The 16161-nt window shown below is 41.4% G+C and overlaps 1 protein-coding gene across 2 annotated transcripts in view; it reads right to left on the bottom strand.

Annotated features, from left to right (window-relative positions):
* The window catches only part of mybpc1 (myosin binding protein C1), a 39453-nt gene that overhangs the window by 5996 nt on the left and 17296 nt on the right, over nucleotides 1-16161 (bottom strand). For both annotated transcript variants that reach the window (XM_010903841.3, XM_010903840.4), the window contains exons 8-30: nucleotides 15302-15343; nucleotides 14449-14559; nucleotides 14037-14185; nucleotides 12979-13096; nucleotides 12831-12879; nucleotides 12031-12087; nucleotides 11540-11548; nucleotides 9338-9501; nucleotides 9023-9155; nucleotides 7684-7692; nucleotides 6839-6963; nucleotides 6582-6687; nucleotides 6176-6342; nucleotides 5888-6053; nucleotides 5530-5636; nucleotides 5303-5439; nucleotides 3708-3972; nucleotides 3428-3616; nucleotides 2686-2820; nucleotides 2397-2564; nucleotides 2147-2235; nucleotides 1760-1955; nucleotides 1377-1516 (exon numbers count right to left, since the gene is read on the bottom strand). In XM_010903841.3, coding sequence (XP_010902143.2) covers nucleotides 1377-1516; nucleotides 1760-1955; nucleotides 2147-2235; nucleotides 2397-2564; nucleotides 2686-2820; nucleotides 3428-3616; nucleotides 3708-3972; nucleotides 5303-5439; nucleotides 5530-5636; nucleotides 5888-6053; nucleotides 6176-6342; nucleotides 6582-6687; nucleotides 6839-6963; nucleotides 7684-7692; nucleotides 9023-9155; nucleotides 9338-9501; nucleotides 11540-11548; nucleotides 12031-12087; nucleotides 12831-12879; nucleotides 12979-13096; nucleotides 14037-14185; nucleotides 14449-14559; nucleotides 15302-15343 — 2831 coding nt within the window. The remainder of the gene's footprint in view (nucleotides 1-1376; nucleotides 1517-1759; nucleotides 1956-2146; nucleotides 2236-2396; nucleotides 2565-2685; nucleotides 2821-3427; nucleotides 3617-3707; nucleotides 3973-5302; nucleotides 5440-5529; nucleotides 5637-5887; nucleotides 6054-6175; nucleotides 6343-6581; nucleotides 6688-6838; nucleotides 6964-7683; nucleotides 7693-9022; nucleotides 9156-9337; nucleotides 9502-11539; nucleotides 11549-12030; nucleotides 12088-12830; nucleotides 12880-12978; nucleotides 13097-14036; nucleotides 14186-14448; nucleotides 14560-15301; nucleotides 15344-16161) is intronic.

Below are 16161 nucleotides of genomic sequence, written 5' to 3'. Positions count from 1 at the left end.
GCTTCAAGTCGTTGTCATGCTGGAAGACCCAGCCACGACCCATCTTCAATGCTCTTTAACTGAGGGAAGGAATTGTTGGCCAAGATCTTGCGATACATGGCCCCATCCATCCTCCTCTCAATACGGTGCAGTGGTCCTGTCCCCTTTGCAGAAAAGGATCCCCAAAGAACGATGTTTCTACCTCCATGTTTCACGGTTGGGGTGTTCTTGGGGTTGTACTCATCCTTCTTCTTCCTCCAAACACAGTGAGTGGAGTTTAGACCAAAAAGCTAATTTTTTGTCTCATCAGACAACATGACCTTCTCCCATTCCTTCTCTGGATCATCCAGATGGTCATTGGCAAACTTCAGACGGGCCTGGACATGCGCTGGGTTGAGCAGGGGGACCTTGCGTGTGCTGCAGGATTTTAATCCATGACGGCGTAGTGTGTTACTAATGGTTTTCTTTGAGATTGTGGTCCCAGCCCTCTTCAGGTCATTGACCAGGTCCTGCCGTGTAGTTCTGGGTTGATCCCTCTTCCATTTTTTTAGAACTTCTTCCATTTTCTAATAATTGCACCAACAGTTGTTGCCTTCTCACCAAGCTGCTTGCCTATTGTCCTGTAGCCCATCCCAGCCTTGTGAACGCCTACAATTTTATCCCTGATGTCCTTACACAGCTCTCTGGTCTTGGCCATTGTGGAGAGGTTGGAGTCTGTTTGATTGAGTGTGTGGACAGGTGTCTTTTATACAGGTAATGAGTGGAGAACAGGAGGGCTTCTTAAAGAAAAACTAACAGGACTGTGAAAGCTGGAATTCTTACTGGTTGGTAGGTAATCAAATACTTATGTCATGCAATAAAATGCTAATTAATTATTTAAAAATCATACAATGTGATTTTCTGGATTCCGTCTCTCACATTTGAAGAGTACCTATGAAAAAAATTACAGACCTCTACATGCTTTGTATGTAGGAAAACTTGCAAAATCGGCAGTGTAACAAATACTTGTTCTCCCCACTGTATCAAGGAAGCTATCCCAATAACAAGTGCAAACACAATGTTTTTATTGAGAAGACAATGGGCAGATCTGATTACCCTAGGGCACTACGCAAATAATGGTAGAAAGATGTGACTACGTAACCATATAATTGCTGTAGCTAATGGCTATTTGGCTAACACAGAGAGCAATGTTGGCCATGCCTTGTAGACTACACGTTTGGTCTACGTGTTTTGGGCGAGAGAACACCTATTCGTGGGTTGTAAATGGCACTGTCTGAAGGTTGTCCGACTCAACATTCTACTCAATGAATGCTGGTGATTTCTTATGAAGTGCAATACTTTGCACTAGCTCTGCTAGCTAATGACAACACTGCCATCGGCGTTCTTCACATTCATACCATGGTCTTCTTGTCCGCTTTCTGGATGGTGTAGCCTGTAATGGCGGCGTTGCCGTTGTCCTTTGGAGGAGTCCAGTCCAGGGCCACGTTTTCCCCCCAGACCTCCTCAATTTTGACACACTGTGGAGGCCCTGGCAGATCTAAGTGGACAGGTGAATTCATTAACACGCATTTGGATCATACTGGCACGTGCTAGACATACTTCTGAAAAACATGTGGAAGACAATAACAGAGAGGTACACTCAGCAACACAGCTAATGTTCTTCTACTTTTCAGGTTTGATCTGAACCTTAAAATTGCCGATGCAAACGCTACACAGACCTATACCTGGGGAACCTTAACCGTGAGATTGGGGTCACATTTCTCCATGCCTCTACACCCACCTACGATCTGGATGTCCACAACGGCCGTGTCCATGTGCTTCTCCACCTCCACCTTCATGTTGTACTGCCCAGAGTGTTTTCTTTCGGCCTTACGGATGAAGATGATGCTGTCACAGTCTGTGTTGCGGATGCTGACCTGCGTTGGGTCCACTGCCTCGTTGTCCTTAAGCCAGCTCACTTTCGGCCTGGGCTTTCCCTACACGTCACATAGCACCTTGTCACATATCACAATAGGGCAAGTCCCATGTCACATACTTTAGGAGCATGCCACTCGTCGCATGCTGTAGGCACAAGTCAGGTATCACATAGGAGCATGGATTTCAATATGAGTTACTAGAGGGCTTTCACTGGAGGTAGTGGGGCTATTTGATTTGGATGCTGCCTTACCATGAACGGAATAACTAGATTAACGGCTTCTCCCACTTTACGAATGAATGTCTGCTTCAAGTGTCGGGGAATGCGGATCTTAGGTGGTTCTGGGAATCAGACAAGCAGACGGAACGCTGTTTTCACCTTTTCTATTTTCAGAATCTTTCAAGACCCCTGTCCTTTGTACTTGTGGATCAAACGTAATGTTCCATCCCTGCCCTTTAGGCATAGATAAGAAATACAGACATGAAAATGACAGAAGCCTCACCGATGACCTCCTTGACCAAGATAGAGTGCTGAAGTGTTCTTGGAAGGCTGGCGCCGGCAGCGTTGATGGCTCTTACCCTTACCAGGATCTTAGCCTCTGTAGGGAGGCCTGTGATAGTGTACTTAGTCTTCTCTGTCAGTTCCGTATTGGTTACTTTCCAGTCGTCAGCTGTGGAGAAAATGTCCACAGACTTTGGCATCATGGCAGGTGAAGGTTAAACCCAGTCAGGGCATTTCCCTAACCAGTGCGTTCTAATTGATAAAACGGGAAAAAAAAGTGTTTTTCGTACTTCCTTCGATGGAATACTCCACCAGGTAGCCGTCTAAACCGGCAGCTCCGATGGTGTCTGGGGGACGCCACTTCATGGTCACTGTGGTGTCTGTTACATCATCCACCACCAGCATGGTGGGCTCGCTGGTCACGGCTGAGGAGAATCAGTATGAGAGCGTTACGGGGGTGGACCTTCACACAAACACGTGTGTGTGTGTACAGTATATTGTATGTGATGGAAGACACTTCCAAAATCTGCTCTCTAAATCCCATAAGAACCTTCCTACAAAGCGCCCACGTAAGTGGGAACCCCTCTTGTTCTGCTCATCAGGTCTCATTGGGTGTAGCTCTAAACGTGTGTATTCTTTCACTCTCCCTCACGTTTCACTCATTTTGAACCCTGTGCCTGGCTGATCTCCTAAACCTATAAGCCCCAGATGATTTGGCGGCCATTATAAATACATATTTAATATCTCTTAAAGCTCTGGCTACGTCCAGTGGAGGTCACAGTCAGAATGTGGAATGCTTGGGATATTGAAATATCTGAGGAACAGCTGCAAAGGGGCCAAGGGCAGCCCAGGCATTGGCCAACAGTATCAAACAGTCATTCTTCTTCCACTATTGTAACGTGATATACAGTATAATCACAGGATAAACTGTGCATTTGGCTTACATAAGGGGGATAATGCCTTTGTACCGTAGGTTCCCCCCCACAGACTAGGTTTACATTGCCAGGCGAACATGGGGTAATCAGTACTCACCCAGGGGCACAAAAGCTTTGGATGGCTCGCTGGGTTTAGACACACCAATGGCATTCACAGCAAAGACGCGCACCTCGTACGGGACACCCTCTATCATCTTCTTAGGCTCAAATGTGGTCTCTTTGTTCAAGTCAAAATTCAGCCTCATCCATCTGGAGCTCTGCTTCTTCTTTCTTTCAATGAAGTAGCCTTTGGCACAAGGCGAATCACAATTACAAACACCCGAGTAACCAACATGTTAGCAAGAAACCACACACATATATCATGCATACACATCTACCTAAAATGGGTGAGGCTCCGTCATAGATTGGGGGTTCCCATGTCATGGAGCACCAGTCTCCCCCTATCTCCGGGACCAGGGGCGCTTCTGGGGGGTCGGGGATATCCACCACTTTGACTTTGATGCTAGCCGTTGCTTCTCCAGCCTCGTTCTGCAAAACTATGTTGTAGTTTCCTGTGTCTTCCCTCTCTGTGATGTCGATGGTAAGGCTGGTTTGGTCTGAGAAGGTTTCAGCACGCACGCGATTGCCTGATTCAAGGATTACCTATAATGGCAAATAATAGATTGTAGTGTACCTAAGTATTTTTTACAACCCCGTTTCCAAAAAAGTTGGGATGCTGCAGTAAAATTTTTATAAAAACAGAATGGAATGTGCAAATCCTAAAACTATATATTCAACAAAAAATAGTACAAAGGCAACATATCAAATGTTGAAACTGAGACATTCTATTGTTTCTTTTGAATTTGTTTCCAATTAGAATTTGATGCCAGCAACATGTTTCAAAAATGCTAAAAAACTAAACCTGGTGCAGTATCACATAACTAATTAGGTCAATTGGCAACAGGTAATACCCAATCAGTAACATGATTGAGTATTAAAAGATCATTCCGGAGAGGATGGATCTGTCAGAAGTGAGGATGGAGAGGCGTTCACCACTCTGTGAAAGACTGTGCGGACAAATAGTGCAACAATTTAAGAATAACGTTTCTCAATGCGAAATTGCAAAGAGTTTGTGGATCTCATCATCTACAGTACAATGTCATTAAAAGATTTAGAGAATTCTGAGAAATCTCTATATTCAAGGGACAAGGCAATAAAATCAGACACGATTCTGTAGTGGAAATCACTTCATGGGCTCAGAAAACCATTGTCTGTGAACACAGTATGTTGTTGCTTCCACAAATGCAAGTTAAAACTCTATCATGCAAAGAATAAACCATATATAAACAAGATCCAGAACCACTGCCACCTTCTCTGGGCCCAAGCTCATTTGAAATTGACCGAGGCAAAAACTGTCCTATGGTCTGACACATCAACATTTGAAATTATTTTTGGGGAATAGGGACGCCACGTAATCCGGACGGAAGAGGACAGGGACCATCCGGCTTGTTTCCTGCTCACAGTTCAAATGCCAGCATACGTGATGGTATTGAGGGTGCATTAGTGCACATGGCATGGGTGACTGGAAAATTGGTTAAGGTACCATTAATGCTGAACAATATATACAGGTTTTGGAGCAGCTTGAGCTGCCATCCAGACATCTTTTTCAGGGAAGGTCTTGCTTATTTCAGCAAGACAATGCCCAACCACATTCTGCATGTATTATAACAGCAAGCCTCTGTAGAAAAAGAATCCGGGTGCTAAACTGGCCTGTCTGCAGTCCAGACCTGTCACCCATTGAACATTTTTTTGGCGCATTATGAAACGAAACATATGACAAAGGAAATCCTAAATTATTGAACAGCTGAAATCCTATATCAAGCAAGAATGGGAATACATTTCACTTTCAAAACTACAGCAATTGGTCTCCTCAGTTCCCAAACTCAACCCTAGCCCATATACAATTTTTTTTTAAATCAGGTTCAGCACTCACCCTCTCTCCCTTCATCCACACCACCCTGGGTGCTGGTTCTCCACTGATGGGTATCTCCACACGCAGTTTGTTTCCTGCCACAATGGTCACTGTGTTGTCGGGGAAGTTTAAGCTGTCTAGGTGCACCCTGGGAGGATCTATAGGAAGCGTAAAAAGGAAGTGCTCTGATAAGCCTCGATATCACTAACAGTACCTTGGTTGGCTTTATATTATTGAAATGACTCTACCAATGATATGAACTTTGGCACAGAGGCTCTGGGTGTATCCCTCTGGCACAAAGGTGTAGTCCCCTGCATCGTGAATGGTGGCACTCGCAATTTCTAATCGGTGGTTCCTATCAAAAAGAACAACCAAACAAATACTGTAGGGTTTCTGATGAGACATCAGCTTAACCAATATGAAAAAAAGTGTCAAACACAGAAACAGAGGGCAAAGCTTAGCCTCAGAGCTTTTCCTAGTCAGGTGACATGGGGACGACTATTCATCTGGATTAGGGCCCACAATGGATTCCCTTCAAGCAAATTTACGCAGGTAAAAACCCACTGAACAGTTGGATTGGGAGCAGGTGAGCATAGGACAACGTACTTGGCTCTTTGGAGGATATTGATGTGGTCGCTGGACTGGATCAGCTGCCCATTTCGGTACCAGCGACCTGGAACATTCCCTGGAAAGATCTCACAGTGCAGCTTCAGGGGCTGGCCCAAAAGCACTGTCGTGTCCTGCAGATCTTGAATAATCTTCAGGGGCTTCACTGTTGAAGGGAATCGCATAAAGGATAAAAGATTAACCAAAGTGAACAATTAATTGCTGTTTTTGATGTACAGTTCATCAGTTGAATAAGCATGAAAAAAGGGAAAGAAGTAATGTGCATACAGTCAACTTGGACTTTGGCCTCAGATGTGCCCCCAGAGGCCATGAGGGAGAAGGTTCCTGTGTCCTCCTTTGAGGCATCATCAATGATCAACCAGTGCTTGGTCCCCTCAGACTTAACACGGTAGCGGGACCGGGGGCCAGTTGGGACTTCTACGCCGTTCTTACACCTGAAGGACAAGGCAACAGGTTATTGACTCGGAAGCACACCTCCCCGGCAAAAACAGTCCCATGTGGCTAAGTTGGCAGAGCATCTTGCTAGCAATGCCAGTGATGTTGCTCTGATCCCTTCCAGGTCCCTTCAGCAAAAACAATACACTCAGTGGTGTAAGTCCATTTGGATATGTGCTAAATGACTTGAGTGAATGAAAGAGAGAGACAAACAAGCCTCAGCAGGACACTGTCGTACCACTTCACTTGAGCACCTTCTTCAGACACTTCACACTCCAACTCAATCCGCTCATTCACTGTCGTCTTAATTGGCTCAATCCCTTTAGTAACCTTCACTGGTAATTCTGCAGAAAGGCACATTTCAAGTCATGATATCACAGAGGCACAGCCATCTACCTAGATATACACAAATATTTATTCATGATCATTTCATCTACGAGCGTGACATTGTGGAGAAACCCTTTGTGAGAAGTAGAATTGAATGGCGACGGGTACCTTTGACAAACAGCTCTGTGGTACATTTGTCTTCACCCGCCGATACTGAATAGGCAGCATCATCATTCAGACTGCAGTTGTTGATGATCATGATCCGCTGTGTTCCTTTGTGCTCAAAGATGTACCTATGCAGCAAGTCCATCAATTCAAAGTTACAGTCGTATGTCCAAATAACATGATTATATGGGCTGGGAGAGAATGTTAGGGTATTCTGTATATGTTGTCAATCATTCCAGCCACTGAACACTGAGCTAAGGCATACTTTTGTAATACAAGAGCAAAAGTATATATATATATATATGTATTTTTTTATTTATTATTATTTTAAGAATATAAAGCTGTGCTGGTTTATAACTGGCCAGCTTGGGGCATAATAAAACTACCCAACTCAGCCCTTTTTCTCAGTTTCTCTCTCACAAATGGGCGGTGAATTTGGTGTTTTGTCAATGAAATCAATGTTTCTCCCAGAGACTGCTACTATATCTAGGGAAGGGGATTACAGATGACCTCCGGTATTTGTATACCTGTCCGTCGTTTTCACAGGATGTACAGGAGTGCTGTAAAATGACGCTTCTGTAGCCAAATGTTTTTTTATGGCCAAATGTGGTATTATGGTTCATTGATCAGTTGTACAGTTGTATTTTTGCCCAAAGTTGGTCTCAAATTAAAAATCACTGAAGTCGTAGTTATGTGCAGATATACAGCCACGTATAGACACAGTCCCGCCCGCATTCTGAAAAGGAAATACATCCCAGCATGCATCAGCGTGGGTTGTCAGTGCACACCCAGACGACAAAGTAGACAGGGTTTGGGTCACGCCAGATGTCAGGGATAAATGGACTTACTTCCTTTGACTTATGGTCAGCAGTGGAGCCGGAATGGAGCCAGAGGTGGAAATGGTAATAGCAGAGAGGAAAGATGAGCAGAGCACCATACCAGACAGAGAAACAACAGACATAAACAGGACAGAAGGACAGAAACACTAACATCATGCTTTGGGATTGTAACAGCTGATAGTGTTACAAAAGACAGAGAGAGATCTTCGGAACATGAAATCCTGGGAAATACGTCACCAGAAACCAGGGACCAGAAAACTGCAATAAACTCCCAGATGGCTTTAACCTGGATTGGCTTTGAACAACCTCTACCAAGGCCATTTATTCAGAGTTTGCTCAGATTTTTTTTATTTCTTATAATAAAATATATAAATAATAGCTGGGCTGTCTTTTCCTCCTTTTTTTTTAGATTAATGCGTTTGTATATTGTATAAGAAGCTACTTAGTTACATATTGTTCTGATAAAATGTGATAATGTAGGTGTTGGATCACTGATGAGAGTAACACACACCATTTTCAAAACGAAGGCCATAAGGGCTTTATCATGTAGCAATTATAGTAATATTCATTATTAAGACCTTCCAAAAACATATGATCCTTTAATTGTTACAAAGCCAGATTCAGTTAAAGACCTGTGAAGGAGGTACCGCCATTTTTCCTGTACAGAGAAGTAATGGGACCATTATTACAACATAATACTCTGTATTTCCTCTCAGGTGCACTTTGTAGGCCATGCATTAACCTGCCAACACATAATATTCTAGATGAGCTGGTGAGATTTATATGGTAATTCATCAAAGCCACATTAGTTTTGTAATAACGTTATTTGTTCACCATCAGCTTACAATGGTTTACATTGCACAGCCTCGAGCTGGGGTTTTGTGTTAATCTTTGCTTCCAGATGTGGGGAGAATGTATGGTCAGAGTCGTCCCTGGTTACAGGAGCTGTGGCAGTTGATTAACAAACAGCGCTAGGGTTGCAAAGGGTGAGTTCATTACTATACATTTTCAAAGTTTAAGTAATCAATGTAATGTATTCACAAGTCTATTAGCACTTTTGTGTACTTTGGATAACTAAAGGTGCCAGTAATTATCTCTGTTCCTTAAATTAACTGTTACCTTTGAAACGCTTTGTAGAACTGTGTAAAATGTGAATAAAATGATTTACTTTATACAAAATGATTTACTTTATAAGAAAGTAACCAGGGGACCAGCAATTAGGACCAAACCACAAATAAAACACATTTTATGAGGAACTCCCCAAAATGCTTTTTGCTTGTGACAAAAGGAAAGCAAGAGAAAAAAAAAGATTAGTACATTAAGAAACTTGTAACAGTGCTTGACATACTTTGGAGTGGGACGGATCTCCTGGCCATTCTTGTACCATTTCACATCTAATGTGGGGTCTGCAAGGTCCACAACAAAACGGATCTTCCCTCCTTTGTCCGCCTGGTATGCTGGATCCAACTTCTTGGCAAAAGCTTGACAAAAACAAGATATTCCACAACAACGGTCAGACATGACACATGCTGGTGAAAATGACAAATGTGTACCCTGTGCAAAAACGCTGATTATCAAATCTAAATCGATAGTTCATCTGAGCAGCATAATCCATCTCGTGATGGACAAACACTCAATATGTTGCTCTATTTGGAGTCAGCACCTTCACACTTCTTCTCCTCTTTCTTGGTCTTTTTCAGCCTCCTGAGCAGGCCCCGCAGATCGGTGATGCCGTATTCAAAGGCAATCTTCTCATACTCATCTGGCCGAGCCATCTTCAGGATCTCCCACACATCCACCTCTGGCACCTCCTCCTGCTTGTGCTCCCTGGTGCGGTACACAAGGAGAGGGTGTGAGGGTTGGGCTGATGGACTGGGGTAATGCGACGTGTCCTGAGGAACTGCTTCCTAATCAGTGGGGAAAGGGATTCTGGGAGTCTTGGGAAGGGGGGAGAGTCCAGCAAAGGGACACTGAAAGCTAAACTCTCTTGCATCCATTGTAGTTAAGAACTACATAAAGGGTCAGTGCAGTCAAACATCTGATAGACATTTATCTGATAGCATTTCCACTCTGTAAGGTTGAAATGCCACTCTGAAATTGTTCAAACTTAGCCTTTTTGGGGGATGGTACTTTTCAGCATATTGTCAAAAGGATCTTCATCTTGGTAAGGGGTTTTAGACCTGGGGTGGGAAAACTATGGCACATGGGCCAGATCTGGTGAAAATAAAAGAAAAATCCAAGCCAGTCTTGAATGTCCTAAACTGTCCAAAATGTCCTAAAATTATACAAATGCTGTATGTACATATATATTTTTTATAACCTACCTAAATCAGACAAAAAGGCAAAAGTATATGTGGTCCTCTGTTGAGTTTCAAAACCTTGATGCAGACCTTGAGCCAGAAAGCTTGCCCACCCAACACTTGAGACCATCATATCAGCAATATTAACTATGAACATTTCCCAATGCCCACACAATAAAAATTATATCAAATCCCAAAGCTCAGGGAAATATTTTATGAAATAATATATAAAAAAATATAAGGACTGCCTGGGACGCTTAGAGGGGATTACCTTTACTGATCTGCTCATTCTCTTCCTCTTTTCATAATGTTACTCCACATTCTTATTTTTGATACAATATCTCTCCCTAACTTTTCTCTGTCCTTTAACAGTTCCTCAGGACATGTCACACAAAGGGATGGGCGTGGTCTGCAGTGCGGTACCTGGCCTATGACATCATCTCTACATGAGGTGTTAACGGAAGGAGAGGGTAGGAGCGCCTCTAAAAGAAAGGGGGAGGGGTGATTGGCTAAAGGAGTTGTCTAGTACATTATATGCATTACAGCCATTATTATATCAAAGAGGAAGGATTTTACATTTAGGCAAGAAAAGGGAACAGGGTGTTACCAGGGAGATGGGTATGTTTCAATGAGGGGATTTGACCAGGGTTGTATTCTATTAATTTAGACATTGTTACTTGCCTTTACATTGAGATCTTGTAAGGGAATGACAATTTAACTGGGGATTTAATATTAATTAAAAAAAGTAATCAACTGTTCAATACTATCAAGTTACCAAATTCCCTTTGGTCTCAATAAAATTGAATGTGTTGGGGGGGGTGTATTTCAGTGCAGCATGCAGGTATATGAGTGATCTTACACAAAGATGTGGTGTCTGTCTACATTCCTTCTTTCCATTGATATTGCCCATCCCTTTGCCTGTGTCTCAGTGTGTTCATTCATCACCACTTCAGAGATGCTCTTTCTGTGTTAGTTATGGAAGGCTAGGCATCTAAAGGGGATATTAGATATGTGAGATCAAGGTTAATAAGCATGTTGCCCTGGGCGTGAGTAGATCCATTAGGCAGCTAAATAAAGATAATTAAATCAGCCCGTTCTTTCATGGACATTTTCCCAAATGTCTGAAAGCTTAGAAACTCAAGAAAAAAAGCATGAAAGTATTATTTCATTCTTATGTATCTTTCTTGTTTATTTTCAGGCAATAGCAGTGTAGGCTAATATACACATTGTGATATGTGACATATTTCTAAGACATAAAATGACTATGTAGAGATAACACTATTTCACAGCGTCATTCATAAATGGTCCACTAGAAGATCATTACGGATCAGAAATGGGAATCCTTATGCCTCATAAACACAACCCATTCCCATCCTTAGAGATTGTTCATGGAGCATTTGAGAATGCCGGCTTTAAATGAAGTGTTACCAGACTACAGTAGGCCAACACTCTTGTTTATTCCAGTTCCCGGAGCTACATTCCATGCTGGGGACATTAAGGGTTTATAGTACTTACCCGCAGTAAGGTCTAATCGTTTAATTATCTAGGGTATTCTCTCTACTAACCTTTGGTTTCTGAATTTGTAGGGAAGAAGAAGAACAGACAATCCCAGATAAATGCGTAATTTTACCTCAGTGAAGTGGCACTGTCTAGGCCTGTTGTACTCATGGCAGCACATTGAAGAAAACATGTTGTGGTGTGAACCAACAAAAAATATAGAGATTGATATTTACTAGTAAAAAAAGAAACTCAAAACCAAAAAAAAAAATACATTCATCAATATGTAGGAGCAGGTAGGACCTTTGTATGTGATTCACTGCAGCACCTCATAGAGATGAAATTATACTGCTGCTCAACTAACCGGCCATCTACTTGATGTCATAATACACTGGTCTGCACTCAATTTGAAAGAGTAAAAGAGTCAATGGTTGTTGCTGGGGCAAAACATCAATTCACAAAAGAAAAAAAGAAAAGTGTTAAACACCCAAAAAAGGGCATTGTGGAGAAAAGAAAGAACCAAAAGACCGTCCGCTTAAGGGCGAACTGTGATCCTCACCTATGTTTAAGAAGACCACTAAAGTCAAGCTCCCCTGCATCGTCTTGTCCTTCACTGCTGTTGTTAACAAGAAGAGATTAATAGAGATTCATTCAGAGGAGACAATTACAGGCGACTACGTGAACAATGCTAAAAGAACGCAAAGCGAAGATTACTGACGTCAATCAAATGCATTAGGGCCCGATACTAACACATGATTGGTGGCTTACACGTAAACCCTTTTGTTCGTCTCTAATGAAATTATTAGAAAGAACTGGGTTGTGTAAGGAGTATCAAGAGTGATCCCAGTCAGCATATGGCGACATTTTCACAATGTAGCTGCTAAGCGACCGCGGCACAGCAGAAAGATTGCGAAAATGACAATGCAATGTTTTGCGTTGCTTTCTGACACATTGTTGGGAGGGAGTTCCAAATGCAAAACCACACATTGCAACACGTTGATTGGTAATTACCTTAATAAAGGATAATCACATCGAAATTCATGGTAATTATGTATCAAACTACGTTCATTCATCTGGTTTGTGATAAATGCCATGGTTATCATATTGTGCTATGACCTGGTATGTAAAGGTTCAAGTTAATTTGCCACGTGTAATAAATCTTGCTTGAAATCAGTCAAGTTCTTAAATTTAATGATTGTCTTAATTCTTATTACGTGAACATTTAAATAGTAAATAGTAAATAGTATAAAGTCAAATGGTAAATGTAACTGTTGACTGAAAATATCACATTTTGTTGTGGAATCGGGATACTTTGCTAGTGCACTAGCTAATGTGGTCCGATAGGATAGCTCTCATTACCTTCTTTTGAAAGCTGACCGAATATCAACATTCTGTGATTGTTCGAGTTCTGAAAGACAATAATGCAAAAAATAATACAGTATATTATATTTTGTTTCAGTGTTCTATGTAGATGCGTTAAACTGTATGGCTGGGACTCCCAACAAACCTTTCACTTCCAGGTCAAAAGAGCAGCTGTCAAATTTGTCCTTGTAGGTTACCTCACACCTGTAGTTTCCAGCATAGTTTTCTTTGGCCTTGATGATGTACATTTCAAATGTGTGAATCTGTGGGTCAATAGATTTCAATAGATGAATTTATTTTTGAACTACTGCGTCTTTATTTACATCACAGGTGTCAAACCGGTTCCACAGAGGGCCGAGTGTCTGCAGGTTTTCGCTCTCACCTTGTACCTGATTGATTAATGAGTTCACTAATTGGTTAGTTTCTACCCCCACCTGGTTGTTCAGGTCTGACCTGGGAACCAATTTAAAGGAAAACCCAAAGACCTGCAGACACTCTGCCCTCCGTGGAACCGGTTTGACACCCCTGATTTACATCAATGTTTTACAGCATTTCTGTTACATAAATATTTGTATGCTCATATACAGTACTTTTCACATACATGGTAATGTATTTGTATACAATATAAAGTCATGTAACTCTATTGTTGATAAAGGTGAGTGAAAAAAGCCAGAAAAAAATTTAATTATTTTTAATCAGCTTATTACACTCAAAATAAGTGTGAAGAATCTAACCTTTAATTGTAAAATAATTTAAAGAACAAAATATGGTTCTTAAAAACATGTCATAATTACTGGATCCAACAATGACACAACATAACCACCATATCTAAAAATATCCAGACAAATCACTAGACAGCCAGCCCTTTAACATAAGTTAGATGTTTTAAATTCTGAAATTATTATTTAAGAAAAGCATGAATACATTTCCCATTTTTAGCAGGTGCTGAATCTAGCTTGCTTACAATTTGTGATGATTGAGTAAAAATTACATACAGTACCAAAATAAATGTTCTGTATGTAATGTGTGCCACAGAGGTATTTGTTGTTTATGCTAGCATATTCGTTTTGAGATCTTAATTATGAAAGCAAGCTAGTGTCCTTTAATGAAAAAAAAGAATATCCTAAACGCTGAAGGGTCTGTGCTCGACCCTAATGGGGGCCAATCAATTTGAGAAGACAGTGTATATTGGAGGGTTTGTACCTTGCTGTGTCGGTCAAAGCTTTCCTTCAGTTGTAAGTGTTTCCCAGTCTTGCTGGCCAAGTCCATCCATTTTCCTTTGAACCACTTTATGGTTGGTTTACGGAGCAGATCTTTGGCTTCCACCTTGGCAACAAAGGTGATGTCTTCACCTTGAGGACATTATAAAACAAAACCTGAGAACTAGCAGCCTTTGGGATGGATACATTACTCAGGGTTATCGGTTTCCCTTGTTTTGGATGGAATGCTGTAATGTAACACGCTTGTGTGTGTGTGTGAGTGTAAAAGAGATCAAGATAAAAAATATATATAAATAAATGAGAATGAGAAAGGTGTTTTTCTTTTCATCTTAACAGGGGTGAGATTGAAAGAGCTTGACCTGTACATACCTAAGCTGAGCTCAACAGGCACTTACCCACATGGATGGAGCCACTCTGGGGTTTTTCTATGAGCAGGCTGGACAGCGGTGGGGTGTCTATGGGCTTGTCGAGGTCCTCTGGGGCCATTCCTTCTCCCAGAGACCACACTGGTCGATCAGGAGAGACACACACACAGCATCACTCATAGACCCAACATGACCAGACTAACCCCAAGACACCCCTTACATACCGTATCACAGGGACTCATCAATAAATCAGCCAAGTTCTCTGATTTCATGACAGAAACACATACACACTCTTCCTCAGCTGTTCAAACTACTGCCAGCTGCGACATGGAAAGCATAACATTTTGCGACACGAAAAGATTATGAACATGGAACACAGAACAAATACCATTTCAGGGGAAAGCGTTACCAGTTAACGAAAATATATTTTGGGGTGTCAAAAATGTGACTCCTTTGCAGTAAAAAAAGGGCAGCAACTGATCCATTCTTCAATTTCTAGAAGCTCCAGTCTTCCTTGAGATCTCAAAGGATAATGTGACAGATGTCAGCAGTCGCTTGCTCCACATCCAGAAGTGATAAACAGACCTGCTTAGGGAGTCTCTTTAGCCGAAACGCACGTAAAGACCCATCTACACAATCTACTGACTACTACTCCAAGACTTACTAATGTGAAATGTCCGGCATTTTCAACCTGAGCTTTTAAAGTATGCCAAGCCAGGATTGATAAGACCAGCTATGCATGGAAAATAAAAGAGCTAGGAAAGAGACACTGTTCTGGCGTAAGCTTGATCCGGAAAGAATACCATAATTCCATTCTGAAGTTCTTCTTTTGATGACTTGGCTTAATTTGATGGTTATTATGGCTATTGTTAAATAGTATTACCTGAGTCTTTTCTCCCCATGGCTGACACAGGGACGCTATCATCTAAACAAAGACAGAGAGAGATTTACAGCATATTATAAGGAATAGTACTGTAAAGTCTACAGAAGCAAGCACGCACAAACATATGGAAAGCAGTAACAGACATCCAACAGTAAGCAAGCTGAGCCCTAAGGAATTCTGATGAAATGCAGCCTTCCAGGCAAAATCTATAATTGTTTACATAGTTCTACATTGCCATGTTTAACCAGGTGAACAACCAGTATTTTTGCATTATCATCAGTACTCCAAAAGTGCTCACATACATACAAAGAACATTTATGGGCCAGACTGATAATTTCACAAAACATGATCCTTCATAAAAACAGGAACATCTTGACAATGTTGATATTAAAGGGGAAACTCGAAGATATAACAACCGTATGAGGTTGTGAAAATGATGATTAAGCCCGTTATGAATTACAGCTCTTTGGAAAAAAGAATCAGCAATTTTAGCCTTTTAATGAAATGGAACTTTTGAACCACATCATGATGACACAATGTGATCTGGTTATAACACAGTATACCGATAGCTGTTGACCAATCAGATGGGTTAGGATGGTGTCTAGATAAATAATGTCAACCAATCAGTGCTGTGTAAATACATGTAGTCAAAAATGTTTCTCTTGCTCTAACGATCAGGCTGTACCTTTCAAGGACATGGAGAAAAAACACTTTGGAGTTTTAAGACTACCAAAACTGTTTCTGTAGATGCTCTACAGATTATCTACTGATTTTCTAATCTCCTAAAGTTTGAGAAAATAACTAACTTAAAAAAGTACACAAATAAACTGTTTAAAAATAATCAGCTCCAAATATGTTTC

This window comes from Esox lucius, chromosome 23 (genome assembly GCF_011004845.1).
Source record: "Esox lucius isolate fEsoLuc1 chromosome 23, fEsoLuc1.pri, whole genome shotgun sequence".
Taxonomy (NCBI): domain Eukaryota; kingdom Metazoa; phylum Chordata; class Actinopteri; order Esociformes; family Esocidae; genus Esox; species Esox lucius.
Note: the sequence above shows the minus strand (reverse complement) of the source record. Positions and strands in the feature narration are given on the sequence as shown.